General features: G+C 37.3%; 1 protein-coding gene across 1 annotated transcript; it reads right to left on the bottom strand.

Moving 5' to 3' along the window:
* Positions 1 to 8,379: 8,379 nt before the first annotated feature.
* On the bottom strand, positions 8,380 to 15,467 carry RANBP1 (RAN binding protein 1). Its single transcript, XM_010087083.1, has 5 exons — positions 15,327 to 15,467; positions 13,330 to 13,487; positions 11,551 to 11,679; positions 9,746 to 9,811; positions 8,380 to 8,751 (listed from the first exon to the last, which is right to left on the bottom strand). Coding segments are annotated over exons 1-5 (480 nt in total). The 5' UTR covers positions 15,329 to 15,467; the 3' UTR covers positions 8,380 to 8,626.
* Between the last annotated feature and the right edge of the window lie 212 nt (positions 15,468 to 15,679).

Here is a 15,679-nt window from a genome sequence, read left to right as displayed (position 1 = left end):
AGTTGGGCACGAACTGTGCATTGCTAGCTCAGCGAATAAAACCTTAGATTTTATTCAGCTAAAGCGAGATTGACAGTATTAGGAGAACTGCTGCACTGTGCCCCATTTAAATAAGATCCATTAATGAGTGCAAACGTAACTGAAATTACACCCTACTCCCTCCTTTTTACCGCTGTGCGGTAGCACCAGGAGGCAGAAATGAGAGGTGATTTAAGGCAACAGGAGAAAGTTCACCCCATCGGCTTCCTAAGGAGTGTGAATGGCTCCTCTGTTTGTTTAGGGCACCACCCAGCAGCTCTCCTTGGCCAGAAGTGAATCCTCAGACAGGAGGAAGGGTTCAGGGTGACTGGGAAGTTTAGATACCAAGCCCAGGAGCTGCAGTTTGCTCCCCCACTCCCTTCTTCCTCAGCTCATCCCTCACTGGCAGCTGCCAAAGTGCAGATGAAGTAACTAACCACTGCATAGGACAACAAAAGGCACATTTGCAGCTGCTGTTGGGTATTTGTAGAAGTGAAGGTGCTCTAGAAGTCATATACTCCAGTTCTGTTCTGAAAAACCATTATACTTCCCCATACTAAGAGACTAGATGAACTCCATAGTCCCACAGGTAATACGAACATAACAAGTAAAACCTAACAAAAAAGTAAGGGTCCTCAGCTTTGCAGTTTCCAACAAAATTGCGAGCATCAGCTTTAATATAAGCAAATCCAGCAATTTCCAGCCTGAAGGCATATGTTTATGTGAAATCGCAGCTTTTACTAACAACTGCTCTCCCTCAAAAAAAAAAAAAAAAAAAAATCAGCATTCTCTAGCCCTCTAAGAACAACTTAAAAAAATGTCAGATTTTATCCAAAAGGCAACTCCAGACTTAGTTTTTTTTTGAGAAAAGGGAGGGGCAACATCTACTTGTTATTTTTGAATGCTTGGGGGACACTGAATGTTTCCTATGCTTCACTACTCCTTGTCCTGCCAGTTTATTGAAATAAATTATTCTTAAAATCTTTGTAACTAATCAAAAGGTCAACAACTTTACACAAAACCAAACTCCGCATACTAATCTGAAAGCCTTCAGGCACATCTACGCTAGCATATTAAGTTGGATCAAAAGTGTACTTTGGAAGCAAGTCTCTCGATCCCCATCACATACCATGGTTTGATGCATATTGCTGAGTGGTCTCAAAGCGCGTAACTGGATTCCTTTTCAACAAAACTGGAAGATACATTTCAGGAGCACATCTAATACACTCGGATCATTAGTTAGCTTAGCACCACTTGCACGACATAGGCAGAGACGTTATCACTGTCATCAGTTCAAGCCCACTCAAGCAGAGTTCTTGGTGAAAAATTTCAGTTGCAAACAGAACCCCGATTATTTTTCCACTGGTATTTTTATTTTAAACTGGAAAAGGTTATGATAAGCAGAATGATAGAGTGTTTATGAAAGTTTGGTTAGCATCCTGTAATAGATAGTAAGAGACCTACTCAAATGCATTTCTTAGGGCTTGAAAAGTAGTAAAGTTATCACCCCAGTGACAGTCAGATCTGCCTTTTCAGCCTGGCATGCTAATGCTTCTCCACAATCTCACTGTAACACCCTGTTTAGAGGACCACTCTTTCAAGCCACTCCTGTTCTGAAGGGAGGTACTCAGCAGCAAGCAACTTTGCTTTTTTGTTTTTTTAAAAATCCCTCAGTCACACAACACTCTCACAGAGGGCCACTAAAGATAACAGTGCACGTATCTGGTATCAGGGCACAAAGAATTGTAGCTTTCAAAGGAACAAAAAAGGTGCATCTCTAAACCTCAACTGATTTTAAAGATCACTGTGCAAACCTGGTCTGCGCTGCAGCCATCCTGTGAATCAAGACACTTTTGGTGTGCAGCAGTGCAGTCATGCAGAACCAGCATTTCCAACAGAGGGCTGAGACATTCGATGTTACAAAGCTACTGTGTTATGCAGAATTGTCTTTTGAGATTTTTTTTTTCTGCTGCACGTTGTAGATTACCTATCAGAAAGCAATACATTTCTGTAATTTGGTGTCCAACAATTCCCACAGTTCACCTCATTTCTTTCCCACTAACATTCCAGGTTCTTGAAAATTGTCTGTTTTCAAGACAGGATAAAGCACTGCTGAGCAACATTCAATCTCACTATTAAAAGGCAAGTATATTTAAAGCCATGAAATGACTTTACTGTTCAAACAGCAAGGGTGCCTGAGGAGGACTTGACTAAAGCAGAACAGGCAGATCTCAAGAGTCGCTCTCCTGGAACTCCTTTACTTTAAGGACTGTAGTTTCTGGATTCACACTACCTGATTAGTGTGCCAGAAGATTTCGGCAGCACTGAGGTAAACAGCAATGGCAGCATGAGTTAGAAAAAGATTTAATGAATACCAAAAGAACTAACACAGCTACAAAGAACTATCTAAAAATAATCTGTCAGGGTATGGCAAGTAATTGAATGTCTTTTTGCATGATTTCACACTGAGGTTTTACCTCAAAAGAGAAAGGGCCAACCACAGTGGCTGTGTTGCAGCCACATGCCAGGGTATCGTTGTCAAAGCTGGTAAGGCAAAAGGAAACTCATGACAGAGCAGGCATCAAGGAATCCTGATTGCCATGCAATTTTCCTGTCAAATCATGGCACTAATGTCAGCTGGAAACCATCCCCACAAGGAACTACTTACATTATTCTAATGTAGGCCTCTGAACTGTTTTGAAGAGTCACCGACCATCCTGTTTAAACCATTAATAAAGTGTAATTCTCCTCCACTAGGATGGAGTATCACTGTAAATGATGCTGCTGAAACTCAGAGCCAACAGTGACTCATGTACCAGCAAACAAATTGAGATATTAAAACTGATAAGCACTATTTATATGAAGCAATGTAACTTCAATTACATCTAGTAGAATAGTCTTGAGAAATATCCTGCAAAGAATACAAAATATTCAGTCATTTTAATGTCCAGTCCATCTCTGTGGATGTTTATATAGCTATAATTTCTTTTATGGAAAACCAGATTAGAAAAACTGTATACTTTTAGCTACTTGAAATGAGGACAGCCAGCACAACATGAATAGGCAAGAACTTGTGACACCAGTAGCTTCTCTGTTAACTCTTGAGTAAATTGAACATCTTGATACAACCGTTAATATCTACAATACAATCAGCTGATGTAAATTTGTAGAGACAACAACAAAAAGCTGGACTTCTACAGCTTGAAAGTTGAAAATAAGTTTAACACTATAAAGTTCACAAAACACTTGCAGTAGTCAGACACTTTCCACAAAATAAAGTTTGCTGTACATAACATCTAATCCAGAATTGTGCTAGCACCTGGTTTGTACTTAAACCATTTGTCATTATATTGGTTAAAAGCATAACAGACAAACTATACCCCACAAACCCCAGCTTCACCATTAATACGTAAAAGTGTTCCTGCAAATGTAATTTATTTAAGGATCTGATGTAGGTTGTTGCATTTTCACTGGGAGATTATAGCAAACTAGTTACACAAACAAATCCTCCAAATATGAACAGGTCTTAAGTCAGTGGTTAATGTCTAATGTGAAGTGGACAAAGATATTCCATACCTGAATTTGCATTTTGGAAAAACACACCAGTGGTCATAGATCTGATGCATAACTGAAGATACTAATAACTACTCAACTCATATTTAAATATAAGGACTTTTTTTTGCTCCTATGCTTGTCAGTTTTCAGAACTTCAAGAATTGTTTCCTTATTATATAACTGCATAAGCTGCTTATGTGAGAAAGCACCTTGTTTCCCACATGAACTACAGTCTGGGAAATCACTTACATGTGCAATCTGCTCTATAGCTGATTACTTCATTACTTCAAACTTTCCTTCATCAAGCAAAATAATTCTCAGCTGTTGCAGTTTTTGTTATCTCCTGACTGTGAAAATGATACACTGTCAGAGATTTAGTTAAGGTTCATGAAAGACTGGTAATTGCTCTTATTTCTATTTTAAATACTAATTCTAGCTAAATCTAATTTAAAATAAATCCTAAATAAACCATCATAAAAGCAAAAAATTTTAAAAAATATCCTTTATACACATCTTGCTTCACTAAACTAGTGCAAGTTTACAAATAGACAACATCACTGCAATTTAAGAACACTCTGAAATCAGTTTGGCTAATCAAGATTAAGATGCTATCTTGCCATAGAAAGCTTAGAAAATATAGCTTGCTAGAAAGAAGCTGGACCAGCCAGAACAGATAGGTGTACCGGGAACAGAAGGACATAAATGAAGACAGCTACAGAGACTTAACTGGAGAGAGGTTTGGGTTTGTTTTAAATAACCACACTGCTGTTCAAGTACTCAGCATTGAAAGCTGATGAAAATCTGTGCAGATTATTAAAAAAAGGAGTTTATAATGTTATCTCCCCCACAATCTCCATTTCTACACAAATAGTTGCAATTCAATATTAATAAGGTAGCAAGCTGAGTTTTCTGAACGCTGAACCAGTCTTTAGAGAAAAGTTTCTAGTAACATGAACCTTTTTCATGAAGTTATTCAAGGGAAGGCATTGAGAGATGAAGCAGCATAAGGCACAGCATTTCTGTTGTAGGAAGTCAGAGTTCAGCATGACTCATCATTAACCAGAAAGCACAGCATCCACCTTCTGGACCCAACAGGCTCTCAAACTGGGAAACCCATACACCAGCTGGTCTGGGCTGCAGGTGCTCCTTCTCAGGCAGGGAAGTACTGCTCAGGCTGCGGATGCTTTCTGAACCAAATACCTCCCCGCACAGCTACACAGAATGCTAAGTGAGAGAGATGGCAAACCTGCAAATATCACCCCTCCTCCTCTTGTGCCCAGCCCTATCACAGTTCTTTCCATGATGAAAGCATAAGTACAAATTAATCCCTCATTTTTCAGTTAAATCCTTCAGATTTTTAAATTAAGCAAGTTCCAAGACATTTAGCAACAAAATTGAAAGAACTATTCAGACTTGTATTTTCGCCCTTTACATACAGGTATTTCTTGAGCATGTTGTATCAAAAATAAAGATTCACAACATTCTCATTTCTGCACAGTGTTGAGAATATTTTTAATTTTCTGAGTTTTGGTATCACAGAGAACTTGTGTTTAATACAAGCTACCTTATTACACAGAAAAAAAATAAACCATCATTACAGTGTTAAAATACAGCAAATTGAGGTGTTTGCAGTTTGTGAATGAGACATTTAGTATCACTAATACAAGCTTATTCCTGAAGGAAAAAACCCCCACCTATTAGTGTAGTCTTCAAAATAGTTAACACTGGCTTTAGAGAGAACTATTTTGAATTCATTTTTATAATAAAAAACTTAAGTCTATCTTTTAAGACCTTAACTACCTGTTAAGAAGATACAATTTTGATGCTCATCAAAACTTAACTGTTTGTAAGCTACATTCATCATGTCCTCAGACACTCATCCATCCAGTTTTATGCACCCAAAACCGTTAGTACCAGCAAAGGCTGGGTTATTAGGCCTGGCTACATAGCATCTTTACACACTTGAAACAAGCAGAAATGGTACAAATTGCAGACTGCGGCACCTGACAATGCTGTACTAATCCTATCAGAGTTCCCATTTTCACCAAAAATGGATTAAACACTCTTAAAAGTCTTCACTTTGCACCTTCTCTAAGATTCAGACATATTCTCCTTTACACTGTTAATGAAAATACAAGTGCTCAAAAGGTCTTCACTCCCTAGTCAGCTACATTAACAAAACTATGTTCCCCATTATTTTAGTCTGCATTTAAACACACCAGGCGTTACCTCGCCTCACTAGGAGAAAAGGGGAAAGTGGCCACTGTTCAACTGCAGGTGTTGAAATAGCCTAGAATCCAATTTGTCTCTAGAATCCTGGAGACAAATGAAGTCTCAACACACTCTTATAAAGTGCAGAAATTAAAGACTCAGCAAATTTCTGTACTGTGTCTGAACAATGAATTAGAAAAGTTTCCATGTGATCCATTTTTACTACGACACAATACCTTCAAACAGGTTCAGACATTTAAATCACACTGAAGTTATTGCCATTGCAAAAAACAGGTATGAGGCAACTGACATACTTTAGTAGTTGCCTACAAATTCAGGAAGGACTATTTTGTCAAAGGACTATTTGACATTTTTGAGGCAAGTTCTTTCAAGTTTCTCTATTGCCTGACAAGACAGGTTAGGTTCTATCATCTCAATAACCCTGTTAACAGTGAGGATGGTGGGGAAGTATGAATAACTAATGACTTGGGTGTAGGGGACAAGACGACATGACATCAGCTTAAACTCTAGGATACTCAGTATACAGTAAACTACAAAACCATTTCAAGGACATTTCTCGGTAGTCTGTTACATATAGGGAAGTTTATAATTGGAATGACTTACACAAAACCTCCCTTATTTCACTAAGATTAATTTTAAAAACACTTACTGCTTTTTAATTTGTAGAACAGCACACCTGTGGCTTCTAAAGTGACACTGACTAATCATCCTTTAGTTTAGAAGACTAAGGCATTCTTCAGCGAAATGCTATCCAGAAGTTATCTTACTTAGTGGTCCCTCGTAACTTGGCTCTTTGAGACTGCAGACTTGCATTAAGGATGATTGTGATCCATGAACTTTAGTAAACATGGATCAGTTAACCTAGAGAGGAATGGAAATGTCTTGAAATCATTTAAGCATGCATGAATAAGTAGAGTGGAAGAACAGAAGGTAATAAAGTTAAGGAGTCATCAATACCTAAGATTAAGACAAATTAAGTCATTAAAGCGTCTCCTCCCCTCTTCTGTACAACACCTGACAGTGAAATCAAACTCACCTATTTTGCTGCCTTCATCACTTTGTGCCTGCAGGCTAAAAATGCATTCCCAGTAAGAGTTCTTTAAATAAAATGCAAACCCTTTAAATGAAAATTTAAATTTATTTTGAATTTTTAAAATGTCATTTCTATCAATTTAGACACACTGTTTGACATTATCAGATCAGAGAATGTACAGTGACTCATGGATAAAGATTTGTCTTTTACATTCAAATGTTAAGTACTTCAGAATAGCTTTGTCTTGTTATTTCCAAACCAGAAACACTAAAGAGCATTTTATTTTGCCTTTCAACCATCTTTGTTAATCAACAGATTTTTGATATCTGCTGTACTTGGAGGGGAACATGCACAACACCAAAGGAATTACTTTTTTTGAGTTAAGTGAGTACCTTAATTACAGTTCCAGGTTTAAGACTAATTAATTGTAGCATCAAAAGGCAATGCTAAGTAGAAAGACATGATTTTTTAAAAAAATGTATTTTCCTCAGGTAGACTAGAGCCTGACCTACTTGGAAAGCCTCTTTATGAAGATAGCAAGGTCTTGCTATCCAGTGTTAACATCAAAGTTTAGCAAGTTTTGTCCAGTTTTCATAATTATTTTGGAAACAGTATTACAGCATTCCATTGCTATGCAAACACTGTCCTTGTATTAGTGGTTAACAATGAAATTCAATTATTCTATCAGACTTAAAAATTTTATTGCTTACTATAGTTAGTGCTAGAGAGTAGGAAAATAAACTTGCACCTCAGAAAACATTTGCACAGAAGAGATTTGATCAATTTGCCCATTCTGGCAAGGAAGTGCTCGAGTGTGTACAACATAATTAACTGTTCCAAAGTGAATGTCGGACCACCTCCCTCCAAGGACAGCTTCCCACCATGCATCTCTGAAGTTCAGAACCCCTCTAATTTGTAAAAACAATGCAAGCTCCAAAGCCCTGGAAAAAAGCGTATAAATTTTAGAGTACAACTTTTATGATACACTGACCTGGGCAATCTCATAGTAAAGTACTCAGTTAAGATTCCTTTATATACACCGTAGTGTAAGAGGCTGCTACTGCCTTCAGTCAGCACATCATGGAAGATCTGGGACCACAGCAACAACTTTGTGCTAAAGCATTTGGAGTATTAACAAACCTTTTGGGGAGGCAGAGATTTCTGTAAGAGGAAAATACTTCTCAACTCTCGTGTAATACATTTTCTCCCCCACCCTTATTTTCACTGTCTGATGGAACATCATGAACAGTGTGCCAGGAATGCTCTATTGCCTGATTCCAGAAGTCTGCTGCCTTTCAGGAATCACAGGCACATTCCCTGCTCAGGAACACACAGCAGGAAAACTGTGAGAGGTCTGTTATATGACACTTTTAGAAGCCCTATAAGAAACATGTATGCAATCTTAATCTTCCCTGTTTGTAAAGTCTGTTAACCTAGTTAATCCACAGGTATGATGATATGTATCTCAACACCCAAAGAAACAAGTGTATACATAAGCCTTTAAAGTATATAGAAAACTCAGTTCTGTCCTCTGATGCTGTTTTCAAGTTTGTTTTATTCACTCTTTTGGATGACTATAAATGTTTCCACTATGGAAAAGAAAGTTAGCACAGTACATTTTCATGACTGGGAATGGATTTTCTGAAGACATCTTCAAAAGGGCAAAAGCTTAGAAAAAACAACCTCAATGTTGAATTCAGTTCCTTATAAAGTCCCTTGTAAAAAATAAAAAAAAGAAAAAGAAAGAAAGAAAAAGAATAAAGGAAAAACTGCAAGGCCCAGGATGATTTATTGCTTTTCTTCAGTTTTTTCCTTGGTCTCTTTCTTCTCGGACTCTTTGCTCTCTTCCTTTACAGAAAGCTCTTCTAGTTTTTCAGCAACTTTATCAGCACTATCATTTTTGTCTGTGCCTGCTAAGAGATCGATTAGGAATAAAGTTACACACAGACAGTGATGGATTTTCCTGTTACAGGGGAAGGAGTAGAGAGGTGGAGTGTGAAGGGGGCAAGGAGAGACAGCTGGTATTTAGAATAAGAACAAAAGTAAATAAATTCTCCACTGAGCACTTGAGTGATTCATTCCATTTCTTTTCCTTTGGCAATTACCTCAGATGTCAGAATTCAAGAAATACCACTTGCATATTTTAATCACTAAATGAGGGTCTAATCATAGCAACTGAGAAACATAACATTTGGTCAGCTTTGCTGGTACCAGTAACAGACTCCATACAGTTTCCAGTCAAGTAAATGTCTCAAGTCCCTAGCTTCTTCCCTATCTTAACAAAAAAAACCCCAAGTCAAGTTCCCAGGTTTGAAACTGGGGAATAGGAAGTTCAAGACTGAAAAATTCAGATCTAAATATCTTGAAGAGCATTGACTGCAGACCACTAGTAATCTGTACTTTAGAAAGATGGAAGTGTTTATTTTACACAGTGGGGTATCTTGTCACACAGGCAATTCTACAAGGCAGTGCATTAATCTACTAAATAAAGTGAGACTTGTGAAGAAATGCTACAACTTCATACACATTAATATTAATAACTGTAAAAACTAAGAATTCCAATTGCATGATTATGTATTTGCGGAATTTGGGAAGAAGAACTGGAAAGGGGAAATATCACTGTGGCTGCAGTGTTCACAGTTCATATGTTTACTATAAACCAGAATGGCTTCTCTAGTAGCCTCTCAAAGAAGCAATGTCCCATCAGCAATTGTAACAGCCTTCTACAAGAAAGAAGGCAGTTGTCACTCCTGTGAACTATTACTCTTGCAGACACAAAAAGTACCTGAACTGAAGAGTGCAGTTCAGGACAGAGTGAGTCTGCTAAAAGACAATGATACTCCAGGGGGGCTATAAAAACAGCTAGAAAAAGTGGCATGGTACTACATTCAAGACTTTTAACCTTACCTTTCTTTGCTCTCTTGTCTACTTCATTCCTGCATTCTTCAAATTTTGCCTTGAATTTCTGTGCATCTGTTTCAGTAAATATAGAATATTTTTTCATTAGGTTTACTTACTTGCAACACTGAGTACTTCCAATCTTGAGGAAGGATACCTGAGAAGTTTTGCTTGAACAAAACTCGTAAGCACTTACAAAGTAATCTAGTTTAAAATCATCCAAGACGCTATGCAAAATGCTTGAATCACATCTTTGTACAGAAGCAGTTTATTTTCTTTAGCAAGTCTATTAAAGCAGCTTATTTTGCAAAATATTTAAAACAACGCCAGAAGCAGCTGTTCTATAGTTATTACAACTCCCAGCTGTCCCTAGACTAGAGGAATGACAATATGATGTCAGAGACTGCTAATATGACTGTGTGCACAAGACTGAAGATTAGCTTTACACTACTGTCTTTGTCAGCTACATTATACCTTAAGAGACCGTCACATCCTTGCCATAACTTAGGGTTTTTAGCATCAAGAATGGAAGATAAAGCCTGTTTCATTAGCACGGCATTCAGATTCAATATGCAAAGGCCTGGACTCCTCCTATTCCTGACTATGACAGCTAAAGAAGCATTATGATTGGTCTAAGCCACCACTTGACTTAACAGTCATTCCAAGCGGTTGATCAAGTTACAATAATGTTTCTACACAAGTAATACAAGCAACAAGACCCAGAAGCAGATCAGGCAAGGTACTTCCTAACACCAGAACTATACAGGTAATTTGGTATGCCAACTTGGTCTGACTGACCACACGAGGTCACTGTTGTCCCACAGGAATTCAGCAGCCACTCAAACTAGTTCAGGAAGTATTTGTATCGATTCCTTTTCAAGCATCTCAGAAGGAAAAGATACTTGAAGGGCATACTAATGTCTGTTCACCTGTCATCTGCTTAGTCAGTACTGCAAGGGCTACGCAGGCAAAGAGGACTACTACACCCTCAAGACAAAACACTCAATAGGCTGAACAACCTCTACCAGAAAGAGGGAAAGACTTTTCAAAGAGTAATTAGTTACCAAAACCCTTTAATTTCATATTTCATTAAGAAAGCAGCAAGCACTAAGCAGGTGGATCAGAAAGGTTTTTCCTCTTTCACATTTTGCTTTTTTCTTCAAGAAAAATGCACTACTTTGATTCAATCCTAAGGAGCTGGGGAATTCGGCCCTACTAGCTGATCCATATGAAATTACAGAACTACTTTCTGTTGTGGTAGTCAATGTAGTCACTCCAGAAAAACCCACCAACTAGTATGATAGTTGGGCTTGACCAGCACTTTTCACTGAGTGTTCCATTTAATCAAAATAAAGAAGATACTACATACTCCATTAAAAAAAAAAATAAAAAATCCCATGTTCTGCTAACACAGATGGGACCAGAAATCTCAGGTTGGTATTTCTTTACTTCTAATCCAAACATCTAATGTTAACTACAGCTGAGCACCTGGGATAAATGAAAGCAAGCTGCATGTATTAATCTGTACCCCTTAGTATTACTGCTTTTAGTTTTAACTGCCATTACATTTGCATGAAATGGCTTAAGTTAAAAAAAGTGCTTAGAGAGGGAAGCTCCATAAATATTACTGGAGATGTAATTATTACAGTTTGTCAACACATGCTTAAGTGATTAAGTGACTTCTCTCAGTTAAAGCAGTAACTAGCTAACACTAGCACGCAGTGGTGAGATACAGCATATTTACAGCAGTATTTAGACATGCAGTGTAACATCACAGTATACAATCAACATAAGTTCAGTGCCAGTCCACTCACTTTCTGCATTTAAAAATCGGATTGCCAGAAGTTCAGGCTTGGGGCTTTCATCTGCAAAGTCAGCGTGTGTGTTCCAGACCCATGCCCTGTCACTCCCAGCATTAGGCTTCAGCTCCATTAAGGGTGTGACTGAAAAGAAAGCATTAAAAGATGTACACAGCACAATAGTAAATGCATTCGACACCAGCCTCCATAAATCTTATTAACAACTGACTGCAATGCTTATGTAAACCACTTTATACAGAATTACTTTGGATAAATAGAAGATAATGGTGCCCATATATATTTTTCTTTACGTCCTCAAATAAAATGATCCAAGACCACTACTGTGTAAAAGAATGCTGAGTGACTGCAGAAGTTGGAAAGTTACTTCTCATACTACTCTAAGACTTTCTACATTACACACATGCAAACTTTAAGTAAGGCTTTTTTTTTTTCCCCCTGACCCCTAGGTCCTTTGTTTAGTTTGGGAGAAATCTGAAGAGCCTACTCACTTTCTTGCTTTTTTAAAATTTTTGAGATAAATTACATTTTGTTTCATTTAATGTTTTGCAAAAATAGAGAGTCCTTTTGTCTGCCTGTGAGTCAGCATAAGCTCAATAAAGAAATTATACTGAAAGCAGTTTTTCTAGGAAAAAACTTTTGACAGGAACACTATAAAATTATCAATTCTGTTTTGCATATGTGGAACATTTATTTTCCTAAACAAAAGGTTTATTCTCATTGGTTGGTGACTACTCTGCTTTCACATTTGCCATTTCATTTCCTAAGCAGAACACCTGCATCCCCTGAATAGTCTGACTTTCTGAAGAGATCTACCCAAAGGAAACAAGCAGCATTGCTTCTGACTTCAGATTTGTATTAAGCTACTTCAAACAAGTTATTTCAAGTAATCTAAATGTAGTTTAACTCCACAGAATACTCTATACTCTTCATACAAAAACTGGGTATTACCACAGCAAGTAACAAAGTATTACCAAATTAGTCTACTTGTTGCTAGTCATATTGACTTTCAAGTCTGTCTTGCCCTTTCATGTTTATTTTCATTGAGGATCAAAGAAACAAACCTCTCCTGCTCCATCAGCTCTGGATACACATTCTTTTTGAATAAGTTAACTGAACATACCATGTTCATTTCAGTTTATTTCACAAGCAGAGAAAGGCAGCCACAGATTAGTTTAGCACCTCTGTGTTTTCTGGTGGTTGAGCAACTGCTTCTACCAATTCAGACATTCAGCTCAAAGTAGTAAATTATTACGATTGCTTATTTCTCATTTTTTTATGAAAACAAGCCAGCATAAATTAATTTCTTATACTAAACAGTATTAAAACCTACATTTTCTATACTCGCTAATCATTAAACACCCCTCACACACACACACGTTGGGAGCAATCACGTAATGTCTGTCTATCCCAGCTAAATTTTGAAGTGTCTTTAGAAGACTATCAGTCTATCTAAACCCAAAACAAACAGACAAAAACAACAAAGAAAATAAAAAACAACTTTAAGACTCAACTTTGCAGGCAATCACCAAAACCAACTACAGCTTCTTTCCATTAATAAAAATAAGCAGTCATGTTTTTGATGCTTGTAGCCTTGTGTGCAGAGCAAGAGACAACTACATTTACAGTCTAATACAAGTTTGATTCCTGTTTAAAGACATATAGCAATTTTCTAGCTGCTACTAAAGAGCCACTGAGCTCTTAATCTACAATGTACAACTCTACAAGCTTATTTTTTAAAAACAAAAATAATAAGAATAGCAATGCATAACATACTATAATGGTTTGCACAAATTTTCAGGGTTTTATCCCTCCTCATGAGGAGGCGAATTGTTCCCTTCTCCTTGTGTTTCAGGAGCTTTACATCACCAGTTCCTCGTTCTTTCCATTCTGGAAGGTCGTTCTCAGATGCAAATCGAAACAGTTTTGCTCGCCTTAAAGAAGAGAGAGTTTAAGAAGTTAGCCTGCACGTAGAAACATTTATGGAAAGAGCATAGTCAACAGAACACTATAGCTGGTTTTTTTACAAGCCACACACAAGAAAGAAAACAATTCTTCTTGTAGGGTTCCCTGTTCTACTTCAGCATATAAATTTAGAAACTGATAAATTCACATTTAATAACAAACTATTAGGAATTATGTAACAGCTATACTAAAAATTCAACAAGCTCTGGACACACTTTTGGGGAATAATGAACATATTTTGTGCAGGCAACCTTTTAAATTAAGGTAGATAATTAACAGGTTTTGACATAGCTAGAGTTCTTATGCATATTATGAATGCAACTGCTACATTTAACTGCAGTATTAGTGTAAGAAACTGAGCAGTTTGAGGCTAAAGTCTTGTATAATTCCAAGCCCAATGTCTGATCAACCGTTAACAAAGTGCCTCACCCTGTGGAGTCACACATTTCCTTTTAACTCTAAAAACCTAGCTGTTGCTATTCTGGTATCAGGAATAAAGGAAGCTTAGTGCTGCACTGCAGTGCAACATACCTGCTTCAGAACATCACTGTTTAATCTTCCAGGATGCCAGTGTGCCAAAAGAAAAACAGGAGCAGTTTGGGACATTAGTTAAAACTGACCCAAGAGACAGCCTGAGCTCTGCTAGTGAGGAGTTCAAGACACTGCTATAGGAAAGGAAGCACCTGCTCACACTAGAGGATATATTAAAAAATATACTTTTATAGTTCTATAAAAGAGCAAGGGATAGGACTTGTAATAGGCCAGTTCCTTCAAGAGAGGGTGGCAGATGTTGGAGCAAGCTACTCTAACAGATGCTCTGATGCAGATGAACTACTTTGGTCCAAAGCAAGTCCCTCCTAAGTCTATCTGGCATTCAGTAGGTGACTCCGCTAAGTTTAGCTATTGGAGCAACCAGCATTCAAAAAAAAGATTCCTTTTCTCCTTTACCCTTTTGTAGACATAAAAATGAACATACAGAGCACTGGAACTTATGTTATTATTTCTCCCCCCCCCCCTTTTTTAAATAAAAAATATTCTTCTGACACTGAACATCCCATGTGCACAGAGGCCTAATGGTCAGATCTCATCACGCTACTTGTCAGAAACTGAACACTGCTTTAGTTTTTACCAGAATCTGTATAAGGAGAACTCAAATCTCTCATCTAGGCGAACAGCACCCTTCTGTGATTAAGTAAAAGCAGCATTTTTAAAAACTATTTAAAGCAACCACATCACTGATCAAATTCAGAATACTTCTTAAACCTTTAGCTTGCATGTTTCTTCAGGCAGATCACACATCTTAAACAAGCTATCCCAATTTGACAATAAATTCAATCTAAGGATAAAACCATGTTTAAGGAAGCAGAAAGGTACTGCCACAAATGCCCCAATATTGTACTGTACCTACTGCTTTTATTGTTTCAATATATCATCCATCATCCTTTACAACTGGGAATGCATGGCAGCAACACTACATATATCTCACTTTTCCCCCCTAAATATTTGTTTCAGACCATGGTCACACAATTTCAAACCTCTAATTATCCAAGTTAATGTTTTCTTTTAGGCTAAACAATACTAAAGCCAGGTTTGTAATATCACCTCCTTCCTATTGGTCCAAACTTCAGAGTTTCCTGGGGTGTTATTATCAACCACCCCCCCATTCAGTCTCTGCCACCACGGTAAATACCAACCTACTTAGATTACCGCTTCATGTACAGAGACTCCTAACAAGTTAACTTAGCTTTTTATAAACACATTCAAGTTTAAGCCTAATAAAATATTCAGATAATAAATATTCTGCTTACATCTTAAAGAGTTCTTCCTCATCCTCTTCCAGAGTTTTTATTTCTTGCTCAGGAAGGGAAACTATGGGCTCGAACTGAGGATCATGGTTAGAATCATCTGTATTTTCAGTAGAAGTATCGTGCTCCTCATGTGTTTCCTGGAAAGAGAAAAAAAAATTTAAAAAAGAAAAACCACAAAACTTGCTACGTACTTAATATCTGGAGTACTCATATATGTGTTTAAAATGAAAACATTTATGACTATTCAGCAATTAGATCTTAGAAACTGAAATACCCAGTAACAATAAAGAAAAATTATTATAGCTGAAAACAAATGGCTTTAGAGTCAACATAGTTATACAAAGAAGAAAAAA

This window comes from Pterocles gutturalis, unplaced genomic scaffold, assembly GCF_000699245.1.
Source record: "Pterocles gutturalis isolate BGI_N339 unplaced genomic scaffold, ASM69924v1 scaffold42891, whole genome shotgun sequence".
Classification (NCBI taxonomy): Eukaryota; Metazoa; Chordata; class Aves; order Pterocliformes; family Pteroclidae; genus Pterocles; species Pterocles gutturalis.
Note: the sequence above shows the minus strand (reverse complement) of the source record. Positions and strands in the feature narration are given on the sequence as shown.